This window comes from Acyrthosiphon pisum, chromosome A2, assembly GCF_005508785.2.
Source record: "Acyrthosiphon pisum isolate AL4f chromosome A2, pea_aphid_22Mar2018_4r6ur, whole genome shotgun sequence".
NCBI lineage: Eukaryota > Metazoa > Arthropoda > Insecta > Hemiptera > Aphididae > Acyrthosiphon > Acyrthosiphon pisum.
In genome coordinates this window covers 111,189,092-111,200,718 of record NC_042495.1, presented here as the reverse complement: position 1 = coordinate 111,200,718, position 11,627 = coordinate 111,189,092, and the positions used below count along the sequence as shown (strand labels likewise).

At 29.9% G+C, this 11,627-nt stretch overlaps 2 protein-coding genes and 1 non-coding gene across 5 annotated transcripts in view; 2 read left to right on the top strand and 1 right to left on the bottom strand.

Moving 5' to 3' along the window:
* The window catches only part of LOC100167311 (zinc finger protein 593), a 37,887-nt gene that overhangs the window by 20,039 nt on the left and 6,221 nt on the right, over positions 1-11,627 (top strand). The window lies entirely within an intron of this gene.
* On the bottom strand, positions 2,756-7,220 carry LOC100167932. 3 transcript variants are annotated; one of them, XM_029489564.1, is made up of 8 exons: positions 6,970-7,218; positions 6,712-6,920; positions 6,521-6,641; positions 6,304-6,453; positions 5,136-5,354; positions 4,832-5,057; positions 4,430-4,684; positions 2,756-3,051 (listed from the first exon to the last, which is right to left on the bottom strand). In XM_029489564.1, exons 2-8 carry the CDS (start codon positions 6,714-6,716, stop codon positions 2,960-2,962), a joined length of 1,068 nt encoding a protein of 355 aa, XP_029345424.1. In that variant the 5' UTR covers positions 6,717-6,920; positions 6,970-7,218; the 3' UTR covers positions 2,756-2,959. The 3 variants fall into 3 exon arrangements, with proteins under 3 accessions (XP_029345424.1, XP_029345425.1, XP_008185613.1); XM_029489565.1 differs by having other exon boundaries at positions 6,712-6,910; XM_008187391.3 differs by having other exon boundaries at positions 6,521-6,638; positions 6,712-7,220.
* On the top strand, positions 8,492-8,685 carry LOC115034355. The gene has a single exon (XR_003839720.1). It is a non-coding gene; the product is annotated as a U2 spliceosomal RNA (small nuclear RNA).

Genomic DNA, 11,627 nt, shown 5'->3' with positions numbered 1-11,627 from the left:
CCCCCCCCGTGAGCACGCTCCTAGTACTTTATATTATATATATACTTATTCACCTATATCGTTTATAGTACCTAGTCGATAATTTAAAATGTTTTAAAAACGTTTAGGGAAAAAAGCATGAGTATTGAGTACTTATAAGTAATACATTTTGATTTTAAGAACTTAGGTAGGTAACTACCAATTAGGTACGATATTATTTAATCGTAGAACGCATGATCTACCTATTGGCTAATTTATTATAATATAATATTTACTCTGTAAAATACGTGATATTTTTTTTGGGGGGGGGGTTGAACCCCGAGATCCACGATATTTTGTTGTAATTTTAAGATATTATTTTTATATTGGCTAACTGCAGACAAACAGCAGTGGCGTCATTTGGGGTGGGGCAACTTGGGCATATGCCCCAGTCTAGTATTTATATCAACCTTAAGTCGGAAAATTAACTACACCCCCCCCCCACCCTTAACCACTATGGCACTAAGCTACGAGAATCTGAGTGAAAAAAAGTTTTGATTTGGAAAAGCCGTGAAAAGTTGCCCTAGTCTAATAAAACTGAAATGACGCCACTGAAAACAGTCTCCTCTCAGGTTTCAGAATTATTTTTCTTCAATAATTGTATATCATTGAATTCAAATTGAATGCCATCATTCTGATACAACTATCATCCACATTACACTAAGTGACCCACTTGTAATCCGCTAACTGTACCGCAGACCGGTATCCACTTACCCACCTTTTTTTATCTTAAATTATCGCTGAAAAAATAAAAATCCATATAATTCTTTACGTTAACGGTTAAATGTCAATACACTGTACAGAAATTCTAGTTTTTTTCGTTTCCTGAAAAGTAATGATTTTCACTTATGCCCTTTGGCCGCGTGCCGTCCCATTAAATTAAAGGGTAATACACGGTTGTACACTTATAATAGGTGGATATTTGTGTTTAAATTATGATGTATTTTTTGGGCATTTGCCTACCGATTACAAGTTGCCCTCAATATCACTTTTTTCATACCAATAACCCCCCACAATTAATGACAGCATAATACACCAATAATTGCCCTAGACATAATATCATATACACGACCATAATACCGCACATGGCATTAAATAGGGGAAATAAATATGTGACGTTATTGACGTGGCTTTAGTATAAAATAATAAAAAAATTCATATAAATGAATAAGTACAATATTTTCAATGATAATAATAAGCGGCATACATTGTCACAAGGGAAAAACTTAATATACCAAATACCAATGAACTTATACGAAATAATTGGACCCGAGTGACCAGACTGACAACCAGAAAAAGTCGTGTCATTCCTCAGCACCATCGAATTAGAGCAATACATTTAAGTATTTAGTCATAAGTCATTAAGCCCCCCCCCCCCATTATTGTAACCAAATTGTGACCCAAAAATATATTTAATGTATTACAGTTGCAATGTTAAAAGCTAATGGCCCATATTATCGTCAAAGCTACAATAAGATCAATAAAAAAAATAAATAAATAAAAAACTACATTGTTACAATATACAAATTACATATGTTGGTAAAATGCCACTCTTTGTACGAAAGGCGTTATTTTACGTGGATTTTATATTTGTTACATTCGGTTGAGAGTTTTTTTAAATGCTGAAAACAGACTTGTGGGTTATTGGGCTTAATAGTAACTTGTCTACACCCTATTTTTTGAATTTTTATTTTCCACAGACATTTCACCTAGTGAGTCGTTAATTATACGCTTATTATACATAACCTTTACCTATACATCTCCATGTTATTTCACATATACCTATGTATAATATCTTAAAGAATAAAGGCAGTTAATATTTTAATTTTAAGATATATAAATTGATAAGATTTTAAAAACAAGCATTTATTTGAATTTTGCATATAATGGGGTTAAAAGGTTTTGCAACTCTTAACAACGAACCTAACTAGATTAATTAAATAGAAAAAAATACAAAAATCCTTTAACGGTTGGGTAATTGGAATTTAATTCAAATGTAAGAATAGATAAATGTTACATTTCTAAAATACCTACCAAACTTTTACTTAAAAAAAGGGATTTATTGTGGAGTTAAGAAAAAACATAATTAAAAGCAATACATGAAAGCAAAATTTATAGATTTAGTAAAATTGAGAGAAAGAAAAACACTAATAACAGTGATGAACGATCAAAAGTTATTTGTCTGCGTAATAATTTGATTGAACTTTGTTTTTAAGGTTTGTTATAAAATAAATGAATCATTAAACGTAAAAAAAATAAAAATAATAACTAATAACACACAATCATATTATAATTAATGGTGGTATGCGAAATGTGAATAAATGTTTGTTATAAGCCTGTTTGCTAATTATTTTTATGATACAATCATTTTTTTTTTTTTTTTTTAATGATTGAATTGAAGGTCAAGTAACTATCACCTTTAAACACGTGAACATAAAAACATATGTACCTATACATATTACATGTCACTGACGATTGTTGTATAACAGATAACTTATGAAAATTTAAAATTTAAATAAATTTGCACACACTAGTTTATTATTTTAAAATTTATTTAGCATTCTCAAATAAGTAACGACTAAATAAATTTAAATTTTCTGAATAACAGTAAATATTTTTCCAAGTGGTTTAAAGAGATGTTAAATGTAATTGAAAATCTTGATTTTAAATTATACTTAATTGATAAATTAACAAAATAATAAAATATGATTAAATTTGTTAAAAAAATAACTATAAATATACTTTTTAATTTTTCTTTAATAAAATTTGTCCAAAATGGTATAATTTTTATTTTACATTAAATATCACACTTAAATTTGGTGCATCGGTTGGCGTTAAAATTTTTTAAAATTCCCTTATAACATATTCTTAAGTATACAAATTTACATAATATATCGTAATTATATTTATTTTGTATTTCGTCCAAATATTGCTTAAATTATCACGTTAGTTCGCCATAGTCTGTCCACCCATGACTAGGAGCTCCCAGACGTAGTACTCCCACTGTTCGGTCCTTGGATGCTGTAATAAGGTCTAATTATTAACTAAGTTAAGAAAAAACATTATAAAATTTAAATGTATCTTTTGAAAATTAATTTAAACTCAAAGTAGTATTATAAAACACATTTAATAATTCTCAAGCTAATTACTTTGATATGTTAATCAAACAAGTATAAGAGGTAATTATTTACAGTGATTGCAGACTCATTTCAGAAATCTGGTCAAGAAATGTATGATAGAAATGTACCTGAATAAGACTGTAATAAAAAAAAATTGTTAAAGACTTGATTGTCTTTCTGAAAACTAAAAAGAGTAAGAGCATACATTATATTTTATTTATTGTACTATAGTATGTAAATAAGAAATACTAATACATTTAATATACAAACATTTAGTCATCACTTACAAAAGTACAAAAATAAAATAAAATAATATTTTTCTATTCAAACTATACAATTTAATTCCTTGATCCTAACCTATTGCATTATTTTAAGAATTATTATTTTTTATAATACTTTTTAAACAGTTTAGAATAGATTATATACAGTAAAGCAGTGCTCAAAATGGAAAATGTTACAAACCGGGTAGCACGTAAAATGAATGAGGTAATTGTTAAAAAACGACAAGTAAAAAATTACCAGGGTAAAATTATAATTTTAAAGCTACACAAGAACAACAATTTTAATTAATTTCAGCATATTGCAAAATAATTTTTTGAAATTGGTTTTATTGGCAGTAATAGCAGAAGTCAGAATCATCATGATCACATTATTGTGAAAAAACTGATATTTATGATTTTTAAGTTAAAGAATATTTAAGCGGGGAAAGAGATATACAATTTTTTTAATAATGTTTAGGACTTGCAGTTAATTTTAGTGTAAGTACTTGCTTTTTTCGATAATAATGTTGTTATTGTGATGAGACAAAAAAAAGAACGACAGTCAGCAGCGACACAGGTGATACCGGGTGAATATTGGACTTATATTATATTATTTGTCAAAAAGAAATTAAATAATTTTAATCTTCTTGATTAGGATACTGTCAGAAAGGTTTTACCTGATGGAAATTTTCTTGATTTTTTTCAATATTAACTTAATATTTTTATGATCCAGAACTCTTACTCTAATTTTTACAAACTGAAATAGTTGCAAAAGCTAATACAGTCGAACTTGGTTGAATTCTTGAATAATTCTAACTTTCTGACTAGTCGTTTCAACTTCAAGCTAACAACGTTCCGACTGTATTATGAACCGGTGCGTTCTGGTCCATTTCAAACACTGCAGTAAAAATGTAATAAATGTATAGATTTTGTAATTACAAGTTACAACTGTTTACAAAAAACAGTTATAATGTGATTTAAATTATCTATCTGAATTAATTTTGTTAACCATTCAAAAGGTTAAAAGGATACATTCATCATAAGGAGATATATCCAAGTCTTGTATATCTCCTTTATGGGTATATACTTCTCCGAGGTACTCATGTCTATCTGGATATCTTCGGTATTTTCTAACAACGCCGCCTTCACATACAGAATATAGAAAGCTACCATTTGATGTGTATCTGACCTTCCAAATCGGTTTATCACGGTTTTCGCAGAAGCTCTCTTGAATACCCAAATTAGGGACATATGACGTAATTTTATCGCCTCCGCTCATAATTACACCTGACATAAATAATAATAAATACGATATAAATTACTACAATAAGCAAATAAATTAATTTAAAACCATGTATCATGGAAATAAATGTTTTTTTTTATGTCTTATATATTGAGTAAAATAAAATTAGTAAAAAACAATAATTAGCGTACTATAAAATCCATTGGACAAAAATCCTTGAAACGGTTCTGGTGTTGGACAAACCGTGTTCAGATGACGCCCGGAATAAAATGTGTGCAATATTCGCCCATCCATTGTACACACTTTACAGCAACCATCTGAACCTGCAGTGACAATAGTACTGAGAAGTCCGTTACTAGTTGCCCAGGGCCATGATGATTCTAGAAAAACTATATCACGAATAGTACTAGAATGTAGCTGAAAAAAAAATTATAATTATAATTACTTGTAAGGTCCATTTAGGCAATACATCATATCATTTGTTTGGCTACTAACATCATACACATAATCTAGAGGTAAAGGCATTCGAAGATCTAATAACGTAAGACCTTTGCCATTTACCGCTACAGATACCGCAATGTTAGGTGATGTAGGATCAGTAGCTAAACCAGTTCTATCTCTCCCACTTGCTGCACAATTATCATAAGCTAATAGTTGTTCTCCTCGTTCAACATCAACAACTGAAAGCCTCCGAGATGTTGTACACGCTAAAATCTATAACGGATATGATTTCTTAAAATGCATCTTATTTTTATGATTAAAAAAGCTAAAAACATACCTAATATAGGTAGTTTTTTTTTATTAATGTTTTAATCTTAACAATAAAATGAATTGTAATATACCTTAATAGTAATAATGTGAATTAAAAATGTAGGAATTGAAACAATGAATGTTAAATAACTTTCAGTCGAGTTTTCAATATTAATTAAAATGTATATATAAAAATATATATATTTTTTTTAATAAAATTGGAAATTTAAAAGGCAGTTTTTATAATCATTATACTTATAGGCTTAGATGTGTATTTTATTTTACATAATTCTAGAGATTATCAAGTACAAGAAAGAAATTTAAAAGCAATAATATTATTTTTAATCGAATAAATAAAAGCAAATATTATAATGTTTAGTTGACACATTCAAAAACAAAATTAATTAACACAGATTAAAGCTGTTTACTTAGTAACATATGTTATAAAAAAAAAAAAAACAAATATCATAATAAATGTCATTATGAAATATGAATAGGATTTCAATTTTGATTTTTGAGCAAATTCCGTGCATCATTGGTTATTACAACTTCTCATTTAATATTATTGTGGTGTTCTTTTTTATTTATTGCAACATCAAAAAGATTACAATTATACTACAAAGTACAGATTGACAGTAACAATAGAAAAGAAATCCTTATAACATTTTTAATTGCTTACTTAATTATCTATTTTATATTATTAGGATAATAAAAAATGTAGAATTTCACAATTATTGCCTGATGGCTAATAGATTTATCTTTTTTTTTATCACTAAAGCTTGTTTTAATAATAATTTGTGTTTGCAATTGATGTTATAATGACATTTTCAAACTATACTTAATATAAGCATTAAATTATCTACGGAAATTTAAAATATACCTTAAGATTTTAAATGATATGTATTATATTTACCCTGGAACCATCAGATGTGAATCTAACTGCATTTACATTTTTCGCAACAGCCATTGTGGTAATAGAATATGACATAAGTAATTCCATACGTAACGAGGAATAGAGATTAACCTTACCATCGTAAGCACCAGAGCAGAATAGATAACGGTCCTACAAAAATAATGATGTAAAGTTATGTAAATTAAAAGTATATCTTCAAAGACCAATATTAACATACTCGAGGACTAAACGCTACTCCCCGGACACTGTTGCTATGGTGTTTCAGAAACCTGGGTTTGCCCTCCTTCTGCATCGCAACTTTTCGTCTCAAAACTTGAACTTTAATCTGTACTGTACTACTATTAAGACAATAAAATAACATCAATGACAATAAATGGCTTTGAAAAAAAAATGCTAACGCCAACTTACTTCATCAACTATCACTATTGTAGTATCGTCTGATCGGATACACAAAATTTAACACTACGTATCGTAAGTGTTTACTGTGTTCCCCAGTGATATTATGTCAATCATACTGTTGTGACCCACTGTACGATCGTGGTTGATACTCGAAGCGTCGACACTTGCGTTTGAAGTCAACGAACGTGAGTGCATCGTTGTTTGTGAGCTGCATCCGACTAAATATGTTTTTTTTTTTTTTATAGGTATTTAATTATTTTTATTTACCTGTCACGTAAACAGAAGTCTGTTTGTGGTTTGTCGAAACCGGATAGCACTACGTGGGATCAGTCGGGAAAACGTTTACATAATATCACAGTCGGTTGCGGACACGAGAGAAACTTCCACGACTTTGGGCCAGGGGAAATGATGAAATGATGAACTGCAGCATTATCTGCGACCATGTTATTTAATTTGATACTACGTTCTACGATGCGGCGGGGCAGAGGGACATTTTTGCCATCGAGTGGAAAGCGAATTCAGCGATATCATGCGATACGCTCGGTGGCGCCCGCCTACCACAATACCGCGTATCGACACTAGAACCAACTTTACACTGGTGAAAGGTGACGTGTGGATTGATAACAGATGTGATAGTTTGATAACACAAAAGGTGATACCAGAGATTCACACACATTTTCGAAAACGTATCGATAATAATAATGAGTTAAGGGGATTGGAAGCAGCGATTTTCTGTCTTTGTCTAACACACGTGAAACATAGGATTATAGACGTGTTCTATTTTCATCGTACCGATTGATATAATAAAGTGATAAGAATTCTGAAAACAGATTTGAATTTGTCGTAAAGTCTACTTGAGATCGACTTTCCCACATTTTTGATATTACCCTCCTAAAATCCTAAATTATTATCGATACGTTAACTCATTGAGTTTTTGAATTTAGTAGTGACAACAACTAATTGTGTCTTAAATCTTAATATTAGTTTTTCCTCGTTTATTCGGGAACAATACACAAACAATTACTGTGGAAATGAATTTCTCAACTGTAAAAATATATCTTAAATCGTGCCCATCATTGGAGTGATTACGGGAGGAGCAGCGAAGAGAGCTGGCAATATTAGGATATCTTATAATTTATCTTGAATCATGACTGATAAGTTTAAACTATCATTAAAAAACTAAAATAACGGACCACAGATTGTCTCCTCAAAGTAGGTAGCAAATAGTTACAAATTTAGGATTTTCTACTAGAATGCTATGTCGAAGTTAATGATCGGAGCATTTTTCTACTAAAAAAAAAAAAAAAAATGTTTTCACTCTTGTAACAATAATAAAAACACGCACCATTATAAAATCAATACACTCTTTTCTCAGCTCAGAATCAAAATGTACGTATCCTGTATTGTGTAATATACTAATTTAGCGGATAGTGTAGTTTCTAAGATTTCATTAAAATTGCATATTGAAAACATTTTAAAAAGCGTGTGTGGCGCCTAGTACGTAGAAGTTTGTTGCGTGAAACGATCAGTAGATGGCGCGGACAAACCAATCAATCTCGTACATACAACGACGATACCAATTTCCATTCAACGAAACGCAAACGACATTGCAACGTCTTTATTAAAATCAAAAATTACCGTTTTAATTATAATAGAGATGTACTTAACAATGCTATTCGTATCCAAAGTAACTTTAAACACGAGTGAATGACTCTTCGTTTGGTATGCGCCTCCACACGTCACACGTGCAAGGGTTTCTATTTAGTTTTGCGTTTGTCAATTGTTAGACATCGCTTCTCGGCCTAATGGCTAAGATCAAAAGTGTAGTATCTGTTCTTATCAGCTTAACATCTGATAAATCACTTATTAAGTGATTCAAATGTTAAACTAATTTTTGAAATATTGGTGGAGATTAGGAGCTTGCTCCTGCTCCACCGCGGGTTGGCCCGGAGTTGCAGTACTTCCGGGATCAGCCCACATATCAAACTGAAAATTCCGATTATATATGTTAATGATATACGTCACAATTTGCCTTTGTCAGAGAGTACTAACTTTTCACTGAATCTATGAAATGATTGGTGCATTCTATATTACTTGATAATTTTTTAAATTCAAAGGTCCTATCCTAGGTATATAGAATAATCAACAAACTTACAAAAGTCGCAAGGTTAACGTTATACATAATAATATAATATTATTATTACTAGGGAAACATATTAAAAAAAACAGGAGGGATTGATTGTGTATAAAAAAATGTTGGTAAAGGGGAGAAGGACCCCAGGGTCCAGACACAATCACCGGTAAGAGGGCGCCACTCACCACAGTGGCACGGTAGTGTCGCAGCGTTTGCCCGAGCTAAAATTTAATATTATCTACATCGTGCTTAATACCTCTATAATATAGATTCCGAGTTTGTCGTTGAAAACAACGTGCCGTAGTGGTCAATATTATAACTGCTCGTAGGATATTAAGTTACAAGTGGCCATGGTATTATAACGGAATAATTTATTCAGGCCCGGATTAAGGCATTTTGAGGCCCAGGGGCCAACATTTTAAATGAGGCCCCTGTACGAAAAAAAAATATTAATGTATATTATAATGTGTTCCGGAGTGAAGTCAAATAAAAATAAAATTATGTCAAAATGTTTAAAAGTTTTGAAGATACATAAACAAATGCGTGATATGCATGGTTTTGATAAAAAAAAAAGTTAATTGCCCGTAACTAAAAAAATAAAAAAGTTAGATTCAATCTTTAAAGGGTATTTATTCATCATTTTTGGTATACTTTTATAATTTTATATGACGTTGGCCGGTCACTTCACCCTGAAACGTATTGTATATTATTCAATATTAGGTACATGATATAATAAATATAATATATAGACATTAGGTATATAGCAATAAATAATGAATAATATATCACTTTATTTATAAATTATAATTTAAAAGCTTTTTTCCTAGCTAAATAATCGTCGATTTTTTTTAGGTGATTTATTTAGTGTACATAGCCTATAACGAAAAAAGTAATGGACAAATTAGAGGCCCCTCCTGCCACCCCCCCCCCCTTATCCGGGCTTGAATTTATTATGTATTTTAAAATATTAAATAATAAATTAAAAACAGAAAATTTGAATATTCGGTTTAAATTTAAAAATTAAAAATAATAGTAAATAATTTATCAGCTGTAGGTATATTATCTTTAAAAATATTAATATACCTCGCGCATATATATTAATTATTATTAGACTGAAAATGTAGATTATTATTATGCTTCTAACTTCTTCACTATGATTATTTTTCCGTATGCACTTGTTATTTAATACCAATTTTAAAATTAAAAATGTGTAGAACTTTTAATAAATCATAACATAATAATTTTATTTTTATATTTTATTTCATTAATAATTAATAATTATAGTGTTCATAAATTATAATATAATAAATAATTCACGCCAAACAATGGTAGATGTAAATATCCGATATGGATTTCAAGCTATTCATTCAAAACTAAATTTTAATACTCTTAAAGGAACCAATCTTTATAAAAGCGGCCATGTATTTGATGTCAATGAGCAAAAATTGTGCAATGGAATAAGTATTATTTCTGCTCTTGTTATCAGACAGACTTCTGTATCAGCTGAACCATACAAAGTTTTAATTGAGGTAGTATTAAATTCTAAGTAAAATAGTACAGGGTCTAAAATACTGTGTCTCCTGACACACTTTGTGTCCCCTAAATGACAAATGCGTGTCCCAAGTCTTATAACGTGTTTTTTTGTTTTGATTGCAGAAATAAGTAATAACAAACATTTATGAATTTCAACTTTCAATACAATTTAAAATATTTTTAACTTATACTTGTATTTTTTTCAAGTATTTTTAGTGCCTTTATGATATAAATAATATTAATGTGTAAGGTAAGGCTGGTTCTTACGACCTCTGGTTAAAGTTAACCGACACTTAACCGGCGGAATTCTGCCGGTAATAAAATCTGTTATCATCCGGTTAGGGTTAACCGGACATTGTAAGAACGGCCCTAAGAGGTACATAAAATAGGGGGATTTTGTGAGTTACAACCTTCACAGATTTTTTTTTGCTATAAAAATCTGTCAAAACCCAAAGGTAACAGTTAAATTAGTAAGTGTGTCCCCTGAAATCAGATGTATTTTAGTCCCTGAAATAAGTCATAAACTTATAGAGTATTTAGGGCTTTCGATTCATAGTGAAGCAAGCGACATTAAAAGCTGTCTGTTTAAATTTTTATTTCAAACTAACATGAAGAATTTTATTTTTGTAGCTGAATATTTATACTTATCGTTGGTGAAATGATGAGTATCGAGAGTAGCAGTTTCTATGTTTCAAATAAAATTTGGGGATAAAACAAATGTACATGAAATTTTGTAATTTCAATAAATTCATAGACTTCGACCCTAGGTTCTAAATAGGGTATAAATTGAATAATTTTAACGGGATATCTATGAGTGCCCGGGGCGTATATAATTTTTATGAGGGGCATACCATAGACAACTCATCATGCAAATAGGCCATAGTCGATATGAAGCACTTATATTTTTTTAAATATATCTTAGCACATTGTTCTTTGAATTTTTTATAATTATGTATTTTGAATGCCCATACTGCAGCATCCAATTAAAAACGAAACATTATATTTAGCATTTTAACTGAACACAATATAAAAATTAACCATTATAGTTTATACCACGATTTAAGGGGATTCCATGATATAATTAATTATTAATGTTAATTATATCATGGGGGATTCGATACCGTGATTTTCTGTTTTTGTCTAACACACGCGCGACATAGTATTTTAGACTTGTTTTTTGCCAAATATTCCAATTGATCTATTGAAGCGATAAGATTTCTGAAAACAGATTTAAATTTGTCGTCAAGTCTACTTGAAA

Coding starts and splice junctions, on each gene's coding strand:
- LOC100167932 (XM_029489564.1), bottom strand. Junction 5,355..6,303: donor TCACATCTGATGGTTCCAGG/GTAAATATAATA, acceptor TATCCGTTATAG/ATTTTAGCGTGTACAACATC. Junction 4,685..4,831: donor TTTGTCCAATGGATTTTATA/GTACGCTAATTA, acceptor TATTTATGTCAG/GTGTAATTATGAGCGGAGGC.